At 41.0% G+C, this 25,865-nt stretch overlaps 1 protein-coding gene across 1 annotated transcript in view; it reads left to right on the top strand.

The window, feature by feature from the left end:
• CCL22 (C-C motif chemokine ligand 22) overlaps positions 1-25,865 on the top strand; it is a 42,248-nt gene that overhangs the window by 1,260 nt on the left and 15,123 nt on the right. Inside the window, exon 2 of the mRNA XM_078150059.1 lies at positions 1,943-1,983. Within this exon, the coding sequence (XP_078006185.1) occupies positions 1,943-1,983 (41 nt within the window). The remainder of the gene's footprint in view (positions 1-1,942; positions 1,984-25,865) is intronic.

Genomic DNA, 25,865 nt, shown 5'->3' with positions numbered 1-25,865 from the left:
CACATTTGAACTCAGGTCCTCCTGACTTCAGAGCTGGTGCTCTATCCACTGCGCCACCTAGCTTCCCCTACTGAAAGGTTTTTGAAACCTGTATCCTTGTTTAAACAAATTGTGATGAACATAGTGGAATATTATTATGTCATTAAAAAGTGATGGAGGGGCAGCAAGGTGGCACAGTGGATAGAGCATGGGCCCTGGAGTTAGGAGGATCTGAGTTCAAATCCAGCCTCAGATACTTACTAGCAGCGTGACCCTGAGCAAATCACTTAACCCCAACTGCCTCCAAAAAAAAAAAAGTAATGGAATGGATAATTTCAGAGGAAACTGGGAAGACCCCTATGAAATGATGCAGAACAAAATGAGCAGAAATAGGAGAACAATGTATACAATTACAAAATATCATAGAGTAAACCAACTGTGAACGATTTTAGAATGTTGATCAATGCAATGAAAAACCCTAAGTCCAAAAGAATGAAGATGGAATTCATCACTCACCTCCTGACAGAGAAGTGATGAACTTCAAATGCAGGGATGTATACTTTTTTGGACATGCTAATGTGAGAATTTGTTTTGCTGGAGTATGCAGCTATATATTTATTCAAAATGAAGTATATTTACATAAAGCTATCATGGCTTTATTTGTTTTATTTGCTTAATGGGTGGGTATAGTAGGTGGGACAGATTCATAAAATAAATGTTAATTGAAAAAATAAAAATAATAAACCATTTTAAAGTAAAGATATAGTACAAAAATCAAGCAACATATAATAGTGACTATAACAGCTTTTTCAGCAGGAGTCATGTTTCTCTGTGTGTAGATATTCACCAGACACAATGCAGAAACAACACACAAAGGTGAAATGTCTCTGATTTTAACTGGGCTAAAAGTTTTGAGTAAGAATCAATATCTCTTGGTGTGACTAAGGGGTGATACCATACCTTGATTTCCTATCCTGTCTGGATCTTTTAGCTATGTTTCTCAATGATTGCGAGCAACAGCAAGAATACCAGTTTGACTGGATCATTGGAAGGGATATAATATACCATCAAGCTGGAAGGGTAGGTTTTGTGAAGGATTTTAAATGCCAAAAGTTTATCTTTAATAAGCCAGTGATAAGCCATTGGAGTTAATTGAGTTGAGCTGGGAGGGGTGGTGTGTCACATGGTCAGGCCTGTACTGCAGTGGCAAAGAAATCAGTTAGATTATTTTAATAGTCCATGCAAGAGGTGATTAGGGTAGTTTGTGGATGTGCGAGTAGATGGATGACAGGAAGAATATAGTTTGGAGTAAGTGCTTGGATATGTTGGTTAAATGAAAGTGAGGAGTTAAGGATAACACTGAGCTTATGAATCTAGGTGAGTAGGAGAATTATGGTGCCCTCATAAGGATCAGGGAATTTCAAAAGAGGGGTGGGTTGGTAGGGGAAAGATAATGTGATGAGATCTACGATGGAAACAGCAACTCATTTGTGACGTCCTGTGTGATTACCTCTGTCCCACCCCAAACAAAAGGGAAGAGAGAAGGGATGGGGATACATAGGTCATTGCCCCTGAGCACAAAATCAGTGGTGGTGCACCTCCCATAACCAAGAGGTGAGCAGAGTCAGGGAGTGCTGGCTGATAATTGGTGAAAGCTAGGTAAGGCTAAGTTGGGGACAAGCTTCATGATTGGCTGTCCTGAGGAGAATGGAATGCAACCTGTCTTCAAACCCTCCAACTGTTTGATCACATAGCGCTCGGGAGGCAAGGGCTCCCCCTTTGAAGACCACCACTCTAGTTTATTAACCATGAAGATCTTATTATTTCTTGAAATGAATGAAACATGGGAAAGATGCCGATGTCACCATACTATATTCTAAATCTCTAGTGTGATGGATGGGTCCTTCGAGAACCTCTATTTTAGGATGACATCCAGACTAACCCTCTTTTCATTTCCCAACAGGCTGCACTCCTCTGGACATCTCCATCATGCTCTTCTGCCAGGTAATTTCTTTCCTCTACTCTTCCTTTCCAGCTTTCTTTTATGTGCTGTCTTCCTCATTAGAATGTAAGCTCTTTGAGGGTAGGGATTGACTGTTTTTTCCTTGTATTTGTATTCCCAGGGCTTAGGAGAGTGCCTAGCACATAGTAAGCACTTAATAAATGCTTGTTGACTGGATGAGTTGGACCTGCTCCCAATTCCTGTGATTCTATCGAGCGTTTATGTGTGAGGGAGAAGGTGTTAAGTAAGAGAGATCATATAAGACCTCAATGGGATTATGGATCGAATAGTCTTCATCTTATAGCTCTTGCTCTCTCTCTCTCTCTCTCTCTCTCTCTCTCTCTCTCTCTCTCTCTCTCCCTCTCCCTCCCCATACACATATATGTGTGTGTGTGTGTGTATATACATATACACACACACACATGTATGAAGGAAGATATAGATATAGCAGACAGAGAGACAGATAAATAGGGAAAGAGAAAGGAAGAAGTGTTTATTGAATGCCTAACAGGTTCCAGGAACTGTGCTAAGTGCTTATAAATATCTCATTTGATTCTCACAATAACAACTATCCTGGGAGGTAGATGCTATTATTACCACCATTTTACAGATGAGGAAACTGAGGTAGACAGAGGTTAAATGGCTTGCCCAAGGCAACACAGCTAGGAAATGTGAGACCAGATTTTCCTGACTCCAAGGTCAGTGATCTATCCATTGTACCACTGATAAATGTGAGAGGCATTCAGATGTATTTGAAAGAGCATTGATCTTGGAGTCAGAAGACCTGGGTGCCAATTTTGGACAAGTCATTTTACCTCTCTAAGCCTCAATATTAAAAGAAATAAAGAGAAAGTAAAAAAGAAAGAGAAGAAGAAAAGGAAAGAAGGAAAAAGAGAAGAAAGGAAGAAAACAAAGGAAATCCTCACAGGAAAATTAACAGGGGAAAAAAAGAAGAAATGAGTAATCAAAAAAAAAAAGATCCCACATAATGAACAAGTAACAGGGAATAAAAGAAAGCAAGGAGAAATCTCTAGAAAGTACAAGACTTCAACAGTGCCAGTAAACCCCTAGAACAGAGAAGAGATATACCAGTAAAGAAAAATCCAAGGAAAATAAAGAAAGAAACCTGGATCCTAGCAGGGTCTGGAAGGGCAAAAAAGTGTCAGACACTGAATTTGGGCATCAATAGCAGGTAGGTCAGTGAGAGATGGCAATACAAAAACAAGAGATAAGAACCAGTGATGGGTAAGAGTTTGAGGGGAGGGAGCAAGGGGGAAATAATAGGAAGAGATGAATGCAATATCAAAGCCCCCATGCTCTTCTCCTTAGTGACATGGATGAAGGCAAAGAGGGCACACTTGTTATCTTTGCAGCTGACAGGAAGCTGGGAGGGATAATGTTTGTTGGAAGACAATATCCAGATCCAAACAGATCTTGACGGGATGGAACAAAGGACCAAATCTCATAAAATGAAATTTAAAAGGGGTAGATGTGAAGTTCTTCATTTGGGATCAAAAAATAATTTTATGAGTACAACATGGAGGAAGTATGGCTAGACAATTTAAAAAAAGATGAGAATTCAGTAGACTGCAAGCTCTGTTAACACAGTGCCTTGCACTTAGTAGCTGTTTAATAATGCATGTTGAATTTATTTTGATATGAGTCAACAATGTGAATATGGCAGCCAAAATAATTTCCTGTAATTTTTCCATTATAGTAAGACATATAGTAAGGTGGTTTCCAGAATATGAGGAGAGAGATTGTCCTGCTGTCTTCTGGTCTGGCCAGACCACACTCATAGTAATGTGGTACCAGTTCTGGGTGCTACACTTTAGGAAGGATATTGACAAGTGGGAGTACATCCCCAAAAGGACAACCAGCTTAGTGAGAAGAATGATGCCCATGCCATAGCAGGATCAAAGCACTCGACTGGGAATGCTTAGAGAAGGGAAGGTATGGCAGCTGTCTTCCATCATTCCGAGGGCTTTCTTGTGAAAGAAAAACCAGACTTGTTCTTCTTGGCCCCGTTTAGAACAAATTAGGTGCAATGGATGGGAGTGGCAGAGAGGTCAATTTCAGCTTGATGTAAGGAAATACTTCTTAACCATTAGAGATGAACAAAAGTAGATTGTATTGCTTGCACAGGAAATGGGTTGACCCTATGGGAAAGTCCCCAAGCAGAAGCTAGCTGGACCAAGGCAGCTTAAGTGTTGTAGTGAATAGAGCCCAGAGTCAGGAAGAACTGAGCTCACGTTCTATCTCAGACACTAGCTGTGTGACCCTGGGCAAGTCACTTAACGTCTGTCTGCTTTGGTTTCCTCATCTGTAAAATGAAGATAATAATAGCATCTATTGGGGCAGGTAGGTGGTGCGGTGGATGGAGCACCAGCCCTGGAATCAGAAGGACCTGAGTTCATATCCAGCCTCAGACACATAACACTTACTAGCTGTGTGATTCTGGGCAAGTCACTTAACCCCAATTGCTTCACCAAAAAAAAAGGGGGGGGGCCAGCTAGGTGGCGTAGTGGATAGAGTACCGGCCTTGGAGTCAGGAGGACCTGAGTTCAAATATGGCCTCAGATACTTACTAGCAGTGTGACCCTGGGCAAGTCACTTAACCCCATTGCCTAGCCGCCCTCCCCCAAAAAATAATAACACCTATTTTCAAGGTTAATGTGAGGATCAAATGAGATAACATTTGTAAAGTGCTTAACACAGTGCCTGGTATATACCCCCTTAGGCCATAAAAGTTAAACAAATTTACTTAAATCATAATCTTACATATCCTCTAAGGAAATAAATCTTGTTAAATGGATTATAGGTAAACTAAATCAAGTTACAGATTAAACTACATTTAGAGGATTCATAGTGGGCTGGTTGAGAGGAGAAATTTTAATAACTACAGAGTGTATCAAGGAAATTTTTAAAAATTATCTATTTATTTTTAGCATTCCTTTCTTTTTAAATTTTGAGTTCCAAATTTTTTCCCTCCCTCCAGTCCCCATTCCTACCCACTGAGAAGGCAAGCAATATGATTACCAATTATATATGAGAAATAGTGCAAAACATATTTCAATATTATCCATGTTGCCAAAAAAAGCAAGTAAAATAAAGTGAGAAGCTGTACTTCAGTTTGCACTCAGAGTTCATCAGTTCTCTCTCTGGAGGTGGATAGCATTTTTTTATTGAGTCCTTTGGAGGGCAGCTAGGTGGTGCAGTGGATAGAGCACTGGCCTTGGACTCAGGAGGACCTGAGTTCAAATCCAGCCTCAGACACATAACACCTACTAGCCGTGTGACCATGGGCAAGTCACTTAACCCCATTGCCTACCCAAAAACAAAACAAAACAAAACCAGAGTACTTTGGAACTGTCTCAGATCGTTGTATTAATCAGAGTTGTTAAATCTTTTACAGTTGATCATTACAACATTGCTGTTGCTGTGCACAACGGTATCTTGGTAATTCTCACGTCACTTTGCAACAGTTCATATGTGTGTGGGACAAGTGAAAGTCTCTCATATGAAATGGAAGCTATGCCCCCAAAATTTAGTCAAGGCTTTAGCATCGGCTGGGCCCAAGTTTCATTTTCCTGTAGATCACATAATAGGGTCATACACCAGCTGCCCACCCCCTCCCTTGTTTTGTAACCATCAACCCAGCCTTATCCTTACCAAATAAGGCGATCTAGCTTGCAAGCTTGCTTTGAGTAAAATGTATCTCTTGGGTTCTAAATATAGATTGTAAGGTCTCTTGCCTCAACCAATGAGGATAAAGAGATTGAAGTAAACAAGTGGGGAGAGGGGTTTCTTGGAGTGTTTTGTCTAAGGGTATGTAACTGGTTGCTTGCTGTTGTATCTTGCCTCCCTACTCCAGTCCACCCTGGGTAGGTGATGCCCAACTCTCGCGCGAGACTTGCTAGAATAAAACTTCTGTTTTCTACTGAGAGAAACCTCTGAATTTTTATTTGGGTAAGTGGTCTCAATCCCACTCAATATGGGTCTTGCTGTGTTTTTCTGAAAACCACCCCCTTGTCATTTCTTAAAGTACAATCATATGCTACAACGTGTTCAGCCATTTCCCAATTGATGAGCATCCATCCCCTTGATTTCCAATTTTTGCCACCACAAAAAAAGCTGCTATAACTATTTTTTCTTTGATCTCTTTGGGATACAGACCTAGTAATAGCATTCTTTCTTTTTCTTTGTGAGGGTGACTGGGGTTAAGTGACTTGCCCAGAGTCACACAGCTAGTGAGTATTATGTGTCTGAGACTGGATTTGAACTCAGGTCCTCCTGACTCCAGGGCCAGCGCTCTATCCACTGCACCGCCTAGCTGCCACCTAGCTGCCCCTTAGTAATCGTATTGCTGTATCAAAGGGTATGAATAGTTTATAGCCCTTCAGGTGTAGTTCCAAAATTGCTTTCCAGAATGGTTGGGCCAGTTCACAACTCCACCAGCAGTTCATTAGTGTATCTATTTTTCCCTCATTCCCTCCAGCATATATCATTTCTGATAGGTATGAGATGGTACCCCAGAGTCGTTTTAATTTTCATTTCTCTAATCAATGATGATTTAGAGCATTGTTTCTTATGACTATGGATAACTTTGATTTTCTTTAACACTATCATTCCATGAGTCAGGGTTTTTTAGCCAATTGAGGTTAATATTAACAAAAAACGGGTTTCAATTAACCAGAATGTTCTAGGAAGAATGGCATAATAAAACTGAATAAAAGGAAAATGAAAGATTCCCATCACAAAAGTTTAACTTGACTCCACTGAGAGAGAATCCTAGATCTCACACGAGGAGCGGTTCCCTAAAGCCTCCAGTGGAGCAAGCTAGCAATAGGGACATGAGGGAGACTGCCTGATCCTTTCATGCTGGCTTCTTCCCAAGCCTTTTCCTTTAGCAACCTAAAGCAAGGCTGTTCTTGTCCATCTTCTGTTTGGAAACTGGAAGCCAGAATCACCCAAATCTCTAAGAAACTCAAAAAAACTCCCAAGCACAGAGGGAGCAAACTTCTCTCTCCTGATCTCACCAACTCTGCAGACCACCTCTCTCCCCATGCAGGGTGTTGATCTCCACCAGTGAAGAGAGTGTCCCAAATCAAATGGATTTTGGGATTTGGATTACAACAGTAAAATGGAACCCTGAAAAGAGCTGTGTCCCTATGCAAATCCTTAGCCTCAATGTCTTTCTCTGTAATATGGGGATAAGAGAATTTAGAGATAAAAGAGGTCTTAGAGATCATCTAATTCAGGGGTCAGCAGAATACTGCCCAAAGACCAAATCTAGCCAGTAGCCTCTGTCATGTCCTGAAATAAATCAAACTCATGAATGGAGGAATAAAGGGTCTTTAATCAAGGTAACAGGATAGCAAAACTGCCACCGTCAGGGAATGTCCCACCAGCAGACTCACAGGAAAAGGTTCTTATACTTTTAAGATAAAAGGGAGAGATAAAAGGGGCAGTTAGGTGGCACAGTGGATAGAGCTCCAACCTTGGAGTCTGGAGGGACCTGAGTTCAAATCTGGCCTCAGACACTTGACGCTAGCTGTGTGACCCTGGACAAGTCACTTAACTCTGCCTCACCAAAAAGGAAAAAAAAAGGTGGGGGCTGAGGAGTCACATTAGGTAGTGAGGCCTGGTCATGCAATGCCAGTTGCCTTTGGCAGTCTAAGCCAAAGTCCAAGGGAAAGAAAGTCCAAGTCTCCATTCTGGTGATTTTGCCCTTAATGCCATGAATCCCAATGGAAGGGGGCAAGGACATTAGGAGCTACTTTGGAAGCCGGTCTGGCTCAAGCCAGTTCTGTTTACAAGAAAAGATTCCAGGGTGGGATTTAGTGTGTGGTTCAATTCAATCTAATCAAAAATATCTTAAAAGTTGGAATGCAAGCATGTTACTGGAATTCTGACATTACTAGCATCGTTAAGAGGAGTGACAGGTAACATAAAAATTAATATTAACAATTTTTCCTGTCACCTCCTTGTGTATAGTATGTACTTTATTTTAAAATGACAAACAAAAACAGGCAGAGGAGAGTTTGCTTGGGACCCTTCTGCTTTGGTGATATTGTCCTACCCAATCCTACCAGAGACCATCTTACTTCAACCAGTTTTTACTTACTTCAACAAGTTTTTCAGTCTTGCTGGGTCTCAGTTCCTAATCTAAAAAAATGTGGGGATTGGATTAACTCTTCTAGCTCTGACATGCTATGAGATCACCTGTAATAACTTCAGGGACAAAATTAGGATACAAACAATTTTCTTCCAGCCCCCTCTAGACACTTTAGGGGATTAACCATCCTCCTTTTCAGGACACCTACGCCAGACCTTTGCACCCCCTCCCTCCACCAAAATGAACTCTTCTGTACCCTATATCCTCGTACACAGCTTTCTGCAAGTTAATCTGATAAAGCTTCATGGGTAAAAGACAGAGTTAAAGAGGAGAAGCAAGGCACAGACCAAAGGAAGGAAAAGGGTGGGGGAGAAAGGGAGGTGAAAGAGCAAGAGAAAAGAGAGGGAAGAAGGGGGTGTCAGCAAAGGAAGGACTCTGATTTTTTTGTTGTTTGGATCAGATATTGCATTAGCCCTCTAGCACGCTGCTACAACTCCATACCAGTTGACTCTCACCCTTATCCCCCTCACCTCATTCCATCCTTTTTCAACCTATACACCACTGTCTGAGCCCTGAGACAACTCCATCCTGAGGCCAATCCAATGACTGATGAGTCCTCACCTAGAACCTTCATGTTATAAGAAGGCCTAGCCTCAGGGCTTCTTCTCTACTACCAGCTCACCTTCCAATGTGCTCCACATCCACACGGGCTACCTGATCTCCTAGGGACAATGATGCCTTGTCTAAACTTATTCCTCAATGATTAGCATACTCTCACTCCAGCATATCATCCCCATCCTGCGATTCTGAATTTTCAGCTGCCTTTATACAAATCCCATTCCTCATCCCCTACTGCTTGCTTCCTTGTTCCTATCCCTCTGAGTTTGGCCCACCCTGCCATCATGTTGCACTCATCATCTCATGACCTGGGCTCTCCGGAATGCCTGCTGCATAGATTACAGATTTGCTTTTATCTCAAACCATTTCCTTTCTCATTCCCTACTTCTTATACTCACTTAGACCTAGCTCCTTTCTCATAACCCAGCATCGATGGCCACCTCTTTCACACTAGTCACATTTTCGCTCATATCTATGACTCACTGGCCATGTGGCAGAGTCAAAATACTCCTTGATCCCCATTCCCACTTCCAGACTCTCCCTCTCCCTCTACCATTCAGTGCCCTCTGCTCCTTTGAGGTTCATATTTGTCATATTTATTTATTTATCACTCGATCAAGGTTCTTTTAGCCGCTATCTGGCAACCTCTAGTTTTCTATCCTTCAATGTCTTGCCTCCCCAGATTCTGCCCCCATACTGGTGAACTTTGACGTGCATACTAATATACTCTCAAACACCCTAATTTCCTAGTTCCTCAACTTATTTCACACAACCGACTCCTCCATCCCAGCTCAGCTACACACAGAGATGTTGTGCTCTTGATCTTGCCATTACCCACATGTGTTCCACTTCTATGTTCTTGAATTCTGAAATTCCTTTATCTTGTCACAATCTCTTATCCTTCTGCCATTCCCTTTGCCTTATAACCCTTAACTCTGTTCTTCATCCTCCAAATCCTTCACCCTTCAGCTCTTTCCCTCACCATCACCCTAGCTCCTTTTTTCTCCATTTTGACCCCTTCGAGAACCATTTCAACTCTATACTCTCCTTTTCTCTTGAGTCCCTTGCCCCCTTATCTATCACCTATTTTGCCATGCCAAGCCTTAGCCTTGGATCACGCCCAACATCCATTGCTTTTACTCCTTTTCACATGCTGCTAAGTAAAGCTAGATAACATCTTTGAAACCATGCTGAGTCCATAACAAATTTATGTTACCTAATCTCATCTGAGTCCTCATCAAAGCAAAGCAATCCTTTTATACTTTCCTAATCAATTTAACTATCCCACTCACCACAGTGTCTTTTCCAAACCTTTCCACCCCTCCTCAAATCTCCCATGACTCCCCTTCACCCCACCCTCTCAGCTTCATATTTTACTTTCATATTTTGCTGGAAAAAAAGAGGCCATTCACAGAGTTCCCTCTTCTTCCCTTCTCTTCATCTCACATCACTCAGATGCCTTCTGTCACTATCTCTTCCTTTACCCCTCTCTCACTGGACGAAATGGCCCTTCTCCTTACCAAGGAAACTTCTACATGCACAATGGATCCCATTCCGTCCTGATATCTCTAGCAGATTACTCTCTCCACTCTCCCCGCTCTTTCACTTATCTTCTATCTCTCTGTGACTACTGGCTGCTTCCCTACTGCTTCCAAACATGCCCCATCCTCAAAAAACCCTCAACTTGGTCTATCCATTCCCTCCAGCTATAATCTCATGTCTCCCCACTCTTTTGTGGCTAAAATCCTAGAGAAAGATATCTACAATAAGTCTCTCCACTTCCTTTCCTTTTACTTTCTCTTTGAGTCTCAGCAGTCTGGCTTCTGACCTCATCATTCAACTGGGATTGCTCTTTCCAAAGCTGCCAGTAATCTCTTCATTGACAAACCTAATGCTCTTTTTTCAGTCTTCATCCTTCTTGACCTCTCTGCCATCTTTGACATTGCTGATCCTCCTCATTTCCTTTTCTCTCTAGGTTTTGTGACACTACTTTCTCCTGGTTCTCCTACCATCTTTCGGTCAATACCTCAGTCTGCTTTGCTGGATCTTCACCGAGGCTGTGCTTGCTAACCATGGGTGTCCCCCAAGGCTCTGTCTCCTCTCTTCTCCATCTATATCATTTCACTTAGTGATCCCATCAGCTCCTGTGGATTCAGTTATCATCTCTATATAGGTGATTCTCACATCTACTTGTCCAGTTGGCCTTTCTCCTTCCCTCCAGTCTTGTATCTCCACCTGCCTCTCAGACGTCTGCCCTGGACAGCTCATAGATATCTTAATCTCAAGTTACCCAAAACTGAACTCATTATCTGAACTTCCTTATTACTGTTGGGTACACCACCGTCCTCCCAGTCATGCAGGTATCACCTATCACCTGGATATCACCGAGGTCTCTTCATTCCCTCTGACCATCCATATGCAATATGTTGCCAAGCTCTATCAATTCCACCTTTGGAACATGTCTGGTACATGGCTGCTCCTTCCCTCTGACATTGCCACCATCCTGATGCAGGCCCTCATAACACATACATAGACTGTTACAATAGACTGCTGACAGGCTTCCCTGCCTTGAGTCTTTCCACTCCAGTCCACTGTCCAATCAGCTATCAGAATGGTTTTCCTAAAGTTTAGGTCTGACCATATAACTCCCTTTATTCAATGCACTCCAGTCACTCCCAACTGTCCCTTGGATCAAATAGAAATTCCTTTATTTGGCTTTTAAAGCCCTTTATAACTATGCCCAAAGGGCTATAAAACTGTGCATACCGTTTGATCCAGCAATACCACTAATAGGTCTGTATCCCAAAGAGATCATAAAAAAGGGGAAAGGACCTACATGTATAAAAATATCTATAGCAGCTCTTTTTGTGGTGGCAAAAAATTGGAAATTAAGGGTCTGCTCATCAATTGGGAAATGGCTGAACCAGCTGTGGTATATTAATGTAATAGAATACGATTGTTCTATAAGAAATGATGAACAGGCAGATTTCAGAAAAACCTGGAAAGACACGTATGAACTGATGCTGAGTGAAGTGAGCGGAATCAAGAGAACACTGTACACAGTAACAGCAACATTGTGTGATGACCAACTTTGATAGATTTAACTCTTCTCACCAATACAAGGATCTAAGACAGTTCCAAAGGACTCATGATGGGAGATGCTGTCTGCATCCAGAGAAAGAACTATGGAATCTGAATGCAGATCAGTGCATATTATTTGCTCTTTTTTTTCTTTCTCGTGGTTTCCCCCTTTTGTTCAGATTCTTCTTTCACAACATGACTAATGTGGAAATATGTTTAATATGATTGACATGTATAGCCTATATCAGATTGCTTGCTGTCTTATGGAGGAGGGAGGGAGAAAAAAATTTGGAACTCAAAATTTCGTAAAGGTGAATATTGAGGGCAGCTAGGTGGCGCAGTAGATAGAACACTGGCCCTGAAGTCAGGAGGACCTGAGTTCAAATCCAGCCTCAGACCAAGCTCTTGACACTTACTAGCTGTGTGACCCTGGGCAAGTCACTTAACCCCAATTGCCTTAAAAAAAAAAGTGAATATTGAAAACTATCTTTGCATGTAATTGGAAAAAATAAAAAGAATAAGAAGAAAAAAGGGGGGGAAAGTCCTTTATAATCTGGCCTCTTCCTACCTTTCCATTATTTTACACCTTATTCCTTTTATATACTCTATCATCCAATGACATTGATCTCCTTGCAGTTCCTTGCTGATTCCTACACAAAACACCCCATCTCCCCACTCTCAGCACTTTCACTGGCTGTCCCCCATGCTTGGAATTCTCTCCTTCCTTGGCTTCCTTCAAATCTCAGCTAAAATTTCACCTTCTGAAAGAAGCCTTTCCTTTTTTAAAAAAATATTTTAACAGATAATATCTCATTTGATCCTCACAACAACCCTGAGGGCTAGGGTGAGGAAGAAACTGAGGCAGACAGAAGGTACATGACTTGCCCAGGGTCACACAGCTTATAAGTGTCTGAGGTAGTATTTAAATGTGGGTGTTTCTGATTCCTCTATCTACAACACTGCCTGCCAATCTCTTTTGGGCCTCCTCAGTGTCAGAGCTCTCCTTCCAATTTATCCTGTATATCTTTTGTTTGTACGTAGCTGCTTCCAAATTGTCTCTCCTTCCATCTTGGGACACTTTAGGTTGGGAGAGCAGAGGTCTTGTGCCTTTTGAGAACAGCGATCTCCCCTCTCCCCACCCCCCTCTTTTCCTTTTCCTTTTTTTCTTTTTGTATCCCCAGCACTTAGCACGGTGTTTGGCACATAGGAGGCCAATAAGTGTTTGTTGATGATTTTACTCAGTCCCAGCTACTGCGACACTCATCTTGTTGATGAAATCCAGTCCTGGTGAGCCTGGCCTAGGAACTTTGTTGGTGCGGATTTCTTTCACATAGTGAAGGTTTTATTGAACAAAAATGTTTGGTCATCTTTCTTTTTCTTTTCTTTTTTAGAACTATCAGTGCCTGAACTTTTTTTCACATTTATTTTATTTTTAATTTATGGAATAAAACAAGCATTTCTGTGATATAGTATAATAAAAATATGATTGCACATGAAACTGCAAATCTATTATGTAGAACTTGCTATTTCTTTTAAATATGTAATAAAGTTATCATGTAAATTTCTTTTTTTTCTTCCCTCCCTCCCGCTCCTGCCCTAGAGATGGCTACCATTAGACACAAATAGGTGTGTGTGTATAAAATTATTCCATACAAACTTCTATTTATCAGTTCTTTCTCTGTGTACAGATAGCATCTTTTTTCATATGTTCTTTAGAGTTAATTTGGATATTTACAATAGTCAAAATTACTTATTTTCTCAATGTTATTCTTAAAACAATATTGCTGTTACTGTATACAGTGTTCTCCTGGTTCTGCTCATTTCTTTCTTCCTTAGTTCACACAAGTCTTTCTATGTTTTTCTGAGATCAATGAGCTCATTATTTCTTATAGCACAATAGTATTCCATCACAATCATATATCACAACTTGTTCAGCCATTCCCTGATTGATGGGCGTCCCTGAAATTTCCAGTTCTTTGCTACCACAAAGAGAGCTGCTATAAACATTTTAGAACATATAGGTTCTTTTCCTTTTTCTCTAATCATCTTTGGAAATAGACCTAGTAGATATCTTTTATTTTCATTTCACCTATATTTCCCAATGTATCACTTTCCCACATCCCCTCCAGAGAGCCATTTTATATAATAAAGAAAGAAATTTAACAAAACTAATTAGCATGTGAAAACTAGCATCTATGTAGTATTTCAAGATTGGTAAAGCACTTTACATATGCTGTGTCATTTAATCATCAGAACAGCCCTTTACATGTGACCGGGGGAACTGAAACTGACAGGACTTTTTGAATGCTTCAGTTGCCAGTCAAAGAGCCTTTTCTTCATATTGTGATTAGCAGAATGCACCCAGTTATGAAATGTCTATGCACGCTTTACAGTCAATCTTTCCAAAGCACTTCCCTCACCTGTTATCTTGATTGTCCAAGAAGCGACTCCCTAGAGACCTCCAGAGAATGCCATCTTCTCCCTAGTATCCTCCATGTGAGACATCTGAGGCACTATGGGCATGCACCAGAGTCCCATTACCCGAGTCTTTGCATGTTTCTCTGTATTCATTATCACCATTGTGATTTATAGTGCAGTAATCAATTATATTCCTGTACAATTTAGTCATGCCCCAATTGACAGACATCAACTTTTTTTCCAGTTCTTTGCTTCCACAAAAAAAAAGTTCTGCTATAATTACTTTAAATATATGGGGTCTTTCATTTTGTCTTTGGTCTCCTTGGGCACATATATATCTAGCAGTGGAATCTTGCTTTATTTGCAAAATTCCAAATTGCTTTCCAGACTGGTTAAGAGTATATAGAAGGGGGTCTGGTGCATGCACAGACCCCATCAGCTTGCTCGGCTGTTGCAGGGTCTCCACGTGGAGGATGCTAGGGAGCTGAGTCCTGGCTGAATCATGATAATGATGCAGTGAGGTGGCACAGTAGATAGAGCTTAGCACCTGGAGTGAGGAAGACGTAAGTTCAAATCTGGCCATAGAAACTTGCTAGCTGTGTGAGCTGGGCAAAGTCACATGACTTCTACTTGTCTTCATTTCCTCATCTATAAAATAAAGATAGTAGTAGCACCTACCTCCCAAGGTTGTTGTGAGGTTCAAATGAGATATCTGTAAAGCACTTTTCATACTTTAAAACACTAAATAGGGCAGCTAGGTGGCGCAGTGGATAGAGCACCAGCCCTGAAGTCAGGAGGACCTGAGTTCAAATGTGGCCTCAGACCAAATACTTGACACTTACTAGCTGTGTGACCCTGGGCAAGTCACTTAACCCCATTTACCTTAAAAAATAAAAACAGTAAATAAATGCTAGCTATTATTATTGCCATCATCGTTATTATTAATGTGTACGGATGGTGCCTTAGAAAGCCTGTGGAGTACACGCAGACATTCTTTAATTGGTGCTAGTTGGCCAACCACATAAGTCTGCATAGCCAGAACTGTCAGCATCTTCACAAAGGCCCAAATCAGCTTCGGCCACTCTTTCTTGGCTTTATTCAAGATTAGGGGAGCTTGGTGACTGTTTTACTCACATTGTCCAATGGGAGACGATGTGGAAGGAGAAAGGCCTTAGGCCTTCTCCTCTCTGAGGCCGTATAGCCCCAAGACGCAGATCTCCCTAGGTCTTTTGCCTTTTTGTTTGTTCATTTCCTTTCCTAGGTGAAAGGAGTAGAGCCTCAAGACATAGTGAGCTTAAAAGTTAATTAGGAGGGCACTCTAGCATCCTTGTGTTCCAGAGTCTGGGTTCTAGAGCCAGTGAAGCATTGATGCTCTGAGGAGCAAGGAATGATCTTCGGCAGTGACTTTTGGGACCCTAGCCTAGTTGAAAAGCTTACCTGGAAGCCATGCCACATATAGACATGAACTTAGTGGGATCAATATTATGTAGGAACTGAGCTCAATTTGACCGTACTCCCCAGGGACCCACGGTGGCACAGGGGAGAGTGTGCCCCAGATGTAGTATGGAAAATGCTTGTATGTTTGTTTGAAGTAAATAACCCTTTGCAAAATCTAATTGATGTTAAATGATTACATGTAACTGAGGCAACCGGCCCCTAGCAATGGGGGAAATAGCCAATGGCACTAAAGAAGAGTCATTCTAACCCCTCAGGGTCAGCCCCTGGAGCTCTGATTGGACTGCAGGAGAGAGAGGCAGAACAAACAAGTTACAAGAACAATTCACAGCCCCACCAATAATGCATTAGTTGCCCATCTTTTCACAACTCCTCTAACATTAACTGTTCCCACTTTCTATCATCTTTATCAATTTACTGGGTATGAGGTAAAATACTTATTTTGAATATGCATTTCTCTTATTATTAATGACTTGAAGCATTCTTTCATATGGTTGTTAATAGTTTGAAATTCCTTTTTTGAAAACTGTCCATATTCTTTGCCATTTATCTAATGGTGAATTACTTTTGGTCTTATGTATTTCTGTTAGTTATCTATACATCTTGGATATTAAATCCTTTTCTGAAATGTCTTACACAAAGATTTTTTCCTAGTCAACTATTTCTTTTCCTATCTTAGTTAATTTTGTTTATGCAAAAGTTTTTCAATTTCATGTAAATTGACTCTATTCTTTGTTTAAGAATTCACCCCTATGAAAGGCATGACTAATCTAAATGATAGGCATAAATTATATTTCAATTCCATTTTTTTTACAATCTTTAATATTTAGGACATGTATCCATTTTAGATTATTGGGGTATGTGTTGTAAGATTTTTGGTCTAAACCTAATTTCTGCCAGATTTCTTTCTAATTTTCCCACAAGTTCTTGTCAAATAGGGTGTCCTTTCTTGGGTAATTTATATTTTTAGATTTTTCAAACTCTGGGCTATTAAAGTCAATTATTTCTGATTCCTCCTTGCCTGAATCTGTCGGCCTACTTTTCTTTTTTAAAACAAATACCAAATGGTTTTGATGGCTATTACTTTATAATATAGGTTGCAGCCTGGAAGAATTATTCCCCCTTAATTCTCACCTTTTTCATTATTTCCCTTGATATTCTAGATCTTTTGTTGCTCTAATGAATTATGGTATAATTTTGTCTTGTACTTTGAAGTATGCTTTTGGTGGTTTGATTGGTATAACACTAAATCTGAAAATTATTTTCAGTAATATTATATTGTCATGTCCCAGTCATGAGCATTGAATAGACCTCTAGTGATTCAATTGTTCTTAACTAAGGTTCACATCATCTAAATTTATCACCTAATCCAGATGTTCATGGCCATTATCTATCAATCTCATCTTCCTCAGTCATTCTCTTTCCTTTCTGAGTTCATTGTCTGACTCATAGTCTTTCTGTCCTCCCCAACTTCTGCCCTTATAGTAAAGGACTTAATATATGCATAATGATGCTATCTCAAATATTTCAACTTCCCAGTTCCTCAGTCTACTCAGTTCTCCTGACCTACTCCTCCACTCCACCTCAGCTACACACAGCGATAATCATATGCTTGATGTTGCCATCACGCACAGACATTCTGCTTCCATGTTCATGAACTCTGAAATTTCTTATCTGATTATAATTTTTTATCGTTACATCTTTCCCTAAGCCTTATGGCCTCTAACCCTGTTATTCTTTTTCACTGAGATCTGTATTCCCTACATTTCTTAATTCTTTCTCAAACCTTCACCCTTGCATTCGCTACACTTTTCTCCCTTCTGTATCTCAACCCTTTGGTAAACCAACTCAACTCTATACTATCCTCTACCTTTGAATCTCTTGCCCCTTAATCACATCTTCCCAAAACCCTTCCCTGGATTACTCCCATCATCTACTTCTTTCATTACTATTTACATGATGCAGAATAGAGTTGGAGGAAATTACAATACAGTGCCCAACACAGTCCACCACAGATTTATGTTATCTAATTTCAGTTGGTTCTTCACTGAAGCAAGACAATCATTCTATTCCTCCCTGATGATTGGTATCCCACTCTCCACAAAAGTTTTTTCCTTATCTTCTGTCTCTCCTCAAACCTCCCACAGCACCCTCTTTTCCTTCACTCATATAGTTGAGGATCTTGCCTCATATTTCCCTGAAAAAAAAGACACTGTTAACTTAAGCTCACCCTTCTCCCCTCCTCCCCAGCTCATATCATTCAGAAATATTTCCCACTATTTCCTTCTTCATTGTGGTCTCATGTGAAGAAGTGATTCTTCTCTTTACCATGATCACTCTCTGTACTTGCACTATTCCTTTCCATCTTCTCCAGTAGATTTTCCCCTACTCTCATCCCCATTCATATTCAATTCCTCCCTGTATACTTATTCGCTATTACCTCTGGGATCAAATATAAACTACTCTGTTTAGTATTAAGATCTATTTATAATCTGGCCCTTTCTACCTTTACAATCTTCTATTTTATGCCTTTCCACACACTCTATGACCTACTAATCTGGCCCTATTTGCTGTTTCTTGACCCCACTTTGTGCTTTTTCACTGGCTACTCTCCATGCCTGGAATGATCTTCCCCCTTACCTTTGACTTTTAGCTTCCTTGACTTCCTTCAGACCCAGTTCAAAGTTTATTTTCTATAGGAGGCCTCTCCTAGTCCTAGGTCCCAATCCCCCCATACTAATGTTTCCCCTTTAAGATTATCTTCCATCACTTCTGTATATACATGTATGTGTGTATATGTATGTATTCTTCTCCCCCCGCCCCATTTGAATGTACATTCCTTGAAGGCAGAGACTGTTTTTTAATTAATTAATTAAGTTTTAGTTTTCAACAATCACTTCCATAAACTTTGGAGTTTTGCATTTTCTCCCCTTTCCTTGCCACCTTTCTCCCCTAGACAGCATACAATCTAATGTTGGCTCTACATATACATTCCTATTAAACATTAGTCACGTCGTAATCACGTTGTAAAGAAGAATTAGAACCAATAGGAGGAATCACAAGAAAGAAGAAACAAAACAGAAGAAAAAAAGAGCAAATAGTATGCTTCCATCTGTATTCAAACTCATAGTTCTTTCTCTGGATGTGGATAGCATTTTCCATCATGAGACTTTTGGATATCCTTGCATTGCTGAGAAGGGCTAAGTCTATCGAAATTGGTCATCACACAACATGGCTGTTACAGTATACAATGTTCTCCTAGTTCTGCTCACTTCACTCAGCATTAGTCCATACAAGTATTTCTAGGTTTTTCTGAAGTCCACTTGCTCATCAATTCTTATAGCACAATACTATTCCATTACATTCATACACCACAACTTGTTCAGCCATTCCCCAATTGATAGGCATCTTCTCAATTTCCAATTCTTTGCCACCACAGAAAGAGCTGCTATAAATATTTTTGTACATATGGGTCCTTTTCCCTTTTTTATGGTCTCTTTGGGATACAGACCTAGAAATGGCATTGCTGGGTCAAATGGTATGCATAGTTTTATAGCCCTTTGGGCATAGTTCCAAATTGGTCTCCAGACTGGTTGAATCAGTTCATAACTCTACCAACAATGCATTGGTGTTCCAATTTTCCCACATCTTCTCCAACGTTTATCATTTTCCTGTTTTGTCATGTTAGCCAATCTGATAGGTGTGATGTGGTACCTCAAGGTTGTTTTAATTTGCATTTCTCTAATCAATAGTGATTTAGAGCATTTTTTTCATATGACTATAGATGGCTTTAATTTCTTCATCTGAGAACTGTCTATTCACATCCTTTAACAATTGAAGAATGACTTGTATCATTATAAATTTGACTTAGTTCTCTATGTATTTTAGAAATGAGGCTCTTATGAGAGACACTGGTTGTAAAAATTCTTTCCCAGTTTTCTGCTTCCCTCCTAATCGTGGTTGCATTGGCTTTGTTTGTGCAAAAACTTTTCAATTTAATGTAATCAAATTTATCCATTTTGCATTTCATAATGTTCTCTATCTCCTGTTTGGTCATAAATTCTTCTGTTCTCCATAACTCTGGCAGGTAAACTATTCCTTGCTCTCCCAGTTTGCTTATAGCATCAGCCTTTGTATCTAAATCATGTACCCATTTTGACTTTATTTTGGTATATGGTGTAAGATTTTGGCCTATGCCTAATTTGGGCCATATTCTTTTCCAATCTTCCTGGAAGTTTTTGTCAAATAGTGAGTTCTTATCCTGGAAACCAGGGTCTTTGGGCTTATCAAACAGTAGATTATTATAGTCATTGACTACTGTGTCTTGCATACCTAACCTATTCCACTGATCCACTGCTCTGTTTCTTAGCCAATAGCAAGTAGTCTTGATGATTGCTGCTATGTAATACAATTTAAGATCTGGAATGGCTAGGCCACCTTCACAGGGACTGTTTTTGGCTTCTTTTATATCCTCTACATTTAGCACAGTGCCTAGCACATATTAGGCTTAATAAATGCTTGTTGACTCAACTTTTTGTAATAGTAACTATACAGATGTTCTGTGCTTTGGTAGATTGACTCCTAGCTATTTTATTCATTCCCTAGTTATTCTGAATGGGAAATTGCCTTTCTGTCATTACCACTGAATGCAGATTTAATCTTTGGAGGAATTTTTTTTTCTCTGACCTGCACTAGTTGATGCTGGGATGTTCACGTGTGCCAATGACTTACCAGGTACCAGTTACCATACAGACACTGACCTTGGCTAGCATCACCTTTTGAAGTTGGTTACAGGTGGCCTCAACAGAAGAAAAGAGCTGGTTGCCAGGGTCATTGGATGTACTTTAGATCAATTGTCCTATTTTCCTGATTGTGCTAAGTTAGTGACCTCTATGTCTTGACCCATGATTTAGTCACAAAGGAGTTAGCTTTCTACTAGATTGTAGATAAGATGCTAAGCAAATAAAGAGGGAGGAAGTGCTGGCTCTTTGTGGAGCAGTAAGGATTCAGGGACTACAGAATGAGCACAGTAGCTGAAGGCCAGAGCAAGGCCAGTTATCTCTGCTTCCTGACTGCTGTTCTCCACCCAGTGGCTCCTTGCCGCCTTTGTCCCACAACCTTTTCCTCAAAGAGCTATTATCTGAAGAATGAGGTCACCTAATTTTAAACCAACCTAAGACACTGGAAGAATTTGGTGGTTTCCAAGGCAGACTTAGAAAGTCATTGATGAACTGGCTCTTTTCTAAAAGGCTTTATTTTCTCTGTCTTTGAAGCTTGCATTGTGAGCCTGGATGACTGGACAGATGGTAGTATACCTAACAGTAATAAGGAAGTTCAGAAGAAGTGACAGTTTGGGCAAAAGATAATGAATTCAGTTTGGAACGTATAGTGTTTAAGATATCTAAAAGATGTCCAAGTCGCACTGTCCAAAAGGCAGCCCTCGATGCAAGCCTGGAGGTCAGGAGAGAGATTGGACAGATCTGGGAAACATCTACAGAGAGATGATAACTAAATCCATGGCATCTGAATGAGTCACTAAGTGAAAGAGAATAGAGAGGGGCCACTAGGTGGACCAGTGGATAGAGCTCCAGCCTTGGAGTCAGGAGGACCTGAGTTCAAATCTGGCCTCAGACACTTGACATTAGCTGTGTGACCCTGGGCAAGTAACTTAACTCCGATTGTCTCACCAAAGGAAAAAAAGAAAGAAAGAAATAGAATAGAGGGAGAATAGAGCCCAGAAAAGAGCCTTGAGGAACACTCGTGGTTAACAACCTCGGCCTGGATGAAGATGCAGCAAAGGAGAATGAGAAGGAATGGTCAGATAGGAAGAAAGAATAGTGTCACAAAACCTAGAGATAAGAGAATGTTAAGAAGGATTAATAGTGCCAAAGGCAGTAGAGAGATCCCGAAGGATGATGATTCAGACAAGACCATTAGAGTTGTCTGTTAAGAGATCATTGTTAGCTTTGGAAAGGGCAGTTGGCATCGAATTATGAGATCAGAAGCTAGACTGAAAAGACTTAAGAAGAGAGCAAGAGGAAGGGAAATGGAGGCACCTTCTCCATACATGCAGGTCCTTCTCCAGCATTTTAATCACAAAAAGGAGGAGAGATATGGGGTGATAGCTGGAGGGAATGGACCAATAAAATGAGGGATTTTTTGAGGATGGAGAGAAGTGAGCATGTTTGTAGATGGTAAGGAAGCAGCCAATAGACAGAGATTGAAAATAAGTGAAAGAGTAGGGATAATAAAGGGGGTAATCTGTCAGAGAAGATGGAATAATATGAGATCACTTGTGCATGTAGAGTTTTCATTGGCAAGGAGAAGGCTCTTCTCACCCTGTGAGAGGGGGTAAAGGAGGAAATAGTGGCAGAAGGCATCTGAGTGATGTGACATGAAGAGAAGGGGAATAGAGGGAGCTCTCTGTGAATGACCTCCATTTTAAAAATAAAATATAAAGAAAGGTCCTCAGCTTAGAGGATGGGGTGAAGAGAAGCCATGGGAAGATTGAGAAGAGATGAGAAGGCTGAAGATTGCCCTTTATTTCTTTCCTATCTTCTCCTCCTCTTCTTTCCTCTTCTTTCCATTCCCTTTAGCACTAGACCCTGGACAGAGACCGGGCTTTGCCAGCAAGAGGAGCTAGGATAGGGGCAAGGGTAGAGGTAGGGGTGTCAATGAAATGAGCATTGGCCAGCTTCCCAAATGCCAGAGGGCTGCTTATTGTGGTGGTCACAGTTGGATAGAGGCTGTGCTTGGGAGACTGGAAGTGGAGCCTCCTCTTAAGTCTACATTCTCTTCCTGCCCTTGACTGGGGTCTCTGATGTTGGAGTGCAGCTCTCTGCCATCATTCATGGGGAAGATGGCACCTTCTTCTTCCTCCTGTGCATGAGGGCAGTACAGAGACTGAAATTCAGCCAATGTATTGCTGTGGGTATGGCCTATAGAGCTGTTGCCATGAACTCATTTGGAAGTTTTAAAGGTACGGGAATAGATTTCTTTTGAACCCTCACATGCTTCAATGAAAGTATAAGTATTGTTCATGCCCAATTCAATGGGCTATGGGCTAGTGCCAGTGATGTGGGCTGAGTTCCTTGAATGAGGAGGCATTTGTGGTTGGAGGCGGAAGAGCACTCAAATTGGCCTCAGAGTCAGGAGCTTTGGATTCTAGTTTTGTCTCCGTCACTCACTTGCATGTAACTTTGCTGCTGCTCTCTCTGTGTCCATTTTCCCTTCTGTAAGATGAAGGGATTGGATTAGCCTTGTTAATTCTACCTTCACAACACTGAGGGCACCACCCTCCTCCCAATCACCTAAGTGTTGTCCTTGACTCCCTACACTCACTCACCTCATAGATCCAATCCATCGCCAGATTTTATTGTTTCTGTCTTCATAGAATCTCTCACCTTCTCTCCACTCTCGGGCCCTCATTACCTTGTGCTTAGACTATTGTAATAGCTTTCGAATTAGCCTCTCTGCCACAGATCTCTCTCCTCTCCAGGCTACCCTTCAGAACTGCCAAACTGATATTATAAAGTGGAGGCCTGACCATGTCAGTGTCCCACTCAGTAAACTTCAGTGGCTCTCTCTTACCTCTAGGATCAAATATGAACTTCTCTTTTGGGCATCTAAAGCCCTTTGCAACCTGGCCACAACTCAGCTTTCCAACTTTATTATATTACTGCCCTTTACCCACTCTATGGTCCAGTCATACTGACTTTGCTATTCTTCACATGGCACAGTCCGTCTTTCACTTTTGTGCCTTTGCTTAGGCTGTCTCCCATGTCTGGAATGCTCTCCGTCCTCACCTCTACCTCAGAGAATCCCTAGTTTCCTTTAAAGCTCAACTCAAGTGCTACCTACTATGAGGCCTTTCCTGATTCCATCAATCCCTACTGCCTCCTCCCCCCATCCCAATTACTGGCAACATATATGTGTGTGTGTGTGTGTGTATATACATATATATATACACACACACACACACATACATATGTATACAAATGTGCATATATGCATGCATACATATATGTATATATAAGTATGTTCTTAAAGCATCTAGATTGCACAGTGGATAGAGTTCTGGGCCTGGAGTCAGGAAGACTCCGCTTTGTGAATTCAATTCCAGCCTCATACACTTATTTGCTGTGTGACCCTGGGCAAGTCACTTAACCCTTTTTGCCTCAGTTTTCTCATCTGTTAAAGGAAATGGCAAACCGCTCCAGTACTTTTGCCGAGAAAACCTCAGATGGGGTCATAAAGAGTTGGACACAACTGAATGACAAAAACAAAGTATATTCTTATGTATATAAGTATAAATGTGTGTATACACATATATATACATATAGTGTAAACTTATTGTATACATGTTGCGTCCTTCTATAGCAGGGTCAGCAAACTCCCACCCAAGCCAGATCTGACACACAGTTGTTTTTGTATAGTCGGCAAGCTAAGAATAGTTTTTACATTTTTAAATACCTTAAGCTTGCCAGCTGTACAAAAATTTGGTCCACTGCCATAGTTTACCAATCACTACTCTAAAGAATGTAAGCTCCATGAAGGTAGGAACCATTTTGTCTTTGCCTGCATTCCCAGACATCTGTATCTCCTATACCAGGTCAGATCCCTTTTTGTGAACCTTCTTGTGAGTTCTTTCCCTCAATGGAATTATTTTATAATGACCTAAATGTGTGGGCCAAGTGTCAGCATGAGGACTGGCGGTGGGTGGCATGGGGCAAAAGCAGAACCATGATGTGCTGCAGAGTCAGGAATCCCCAGTGTGGCCATGGCTCTCTGGGCCAAAAGTGGGTGGAGGAGGGTATGACCCAATACATTTTCATTAGTCTATGTAAAGGCAGGATTGTCAACCCAAGACCAGTTCCTCAAGCAGAGACCACAAAGGAGAAGTGGGCTGCCTGCAAATATTCTCCCGGTCTGAGTGCCCTGGTCTGTCCCATCCCCCTGGGAGCATGTCAGCTGAGAGGGCTTGGCCATCTTCATCTCTGGAGGACTTTGCCACCTTGCAGAGTAGAGCTGGAGACATCCAGGATTCCTAGAAGCCACCACCCAGGGCTGTAAATAGAAGATTGGCCCTTATCTAAAAGTGCTCTGGGGTGTGTGGGTTGAAGGTCAGGCTCTGTTCTCAGAACTGCCCTTTGGGAGCTCTTACCTCAAAGGCATCTATGTTCTGGGAGCAGGGCCTTTTCTTCAGGGAAGACTATGGTAGGACAGAAACTGGGTCCAGAGGGACAGCTGACCAGTTGGCCTGCTAAAGAAATACCTTTCATTTCTAACTAAGGTCTCTATATTTTACCTTTAAAATTCCTATTTCTTTCCTCTTGTAAGCCAGAAGCTCAATTTGGCAAAAGAATAATTAGATTCTGGGCTTTGTCAAGGTGGAAACTCCACTGGGATTTTGGGGGTCACCTGGACCCCACCGGAAAGCCCCTCTTTCATTATCACAACAGACATTTACTAAATGAAGAATGGATCTGAATGGTTTATATTTCTAGGTTTGAGAAATTTCAGGCCCTCCATTCATACTGAATCCTCACATTCATAGCCCTGGGTTATGTCAAACTACATCTGATCCTAGATTCTCATAGACTATTGGAGTAGCCAAGAAGTTTAGATAGCATCGGTCAATCAATCAATACATCAATACATACTCACTACATACTGGACAGTGGGGATAAAAAGATAAGAATAGTGCTAAGTAATATTAAGGTTAATTAATGATCCAAAATAGAATTAATACCAGTCTCTCCCAGGTGAATAGTGCTGTATCCTTTTCAAAACACTTTCTTATTCACCACTTATTTTTTTATTCTCATCAGGAAGTAGGCAGGATCAGGGATTATTATCTCCATTTCATAAATAAAGAAATTGAGGTCAAGTGACTTGCCCTAGGTCACATAACAAGTTAGTAGCCAAACCAGGGCTCTGTTCCAAGTTTGCTGTCTCCCTTTCCAGTGTACTTCCACTCAACCAAGCTGTGTCATTACTGATTACAGTGTCAGGATGCAGAAAGATCTTGACAGGTTAGGCTAGACTCAATCTAATAAGGTGACATGTAATAGACATAGATATAAAGTCTTTCACTTTAGTTAAAAAAAAACAGCATCTCAAGTTGGAGGAAGATGGAGGAGGTATGGTTAGATAGCAGTTCATCTGGAAACAAAAAGTCTGGGGTTATTAGTA

Source organism: Phascolarctos cinereus, unplaced genomic scaffold (genome assembly GCF_003287225.1).
Source record: "Phascolarctos cinereus isolate Bilbo 61053 unplaced genomic scaffold, phaCin_HiC Scaffold_2;HRSCAF=192, whole genome shotgun sequence".
NCBI classification, from domain to species: Eukaryota; Metazoa; Chordata; class Mammalia; order Diprotodontia; family Phascolarctidae; genus Phascolarctos; species Phascolarctos cinereus.
Note: the sequence above shows the minus strand (reverse complement) of the source record. Positions and strands in the feature narration are given on the sequence as shown.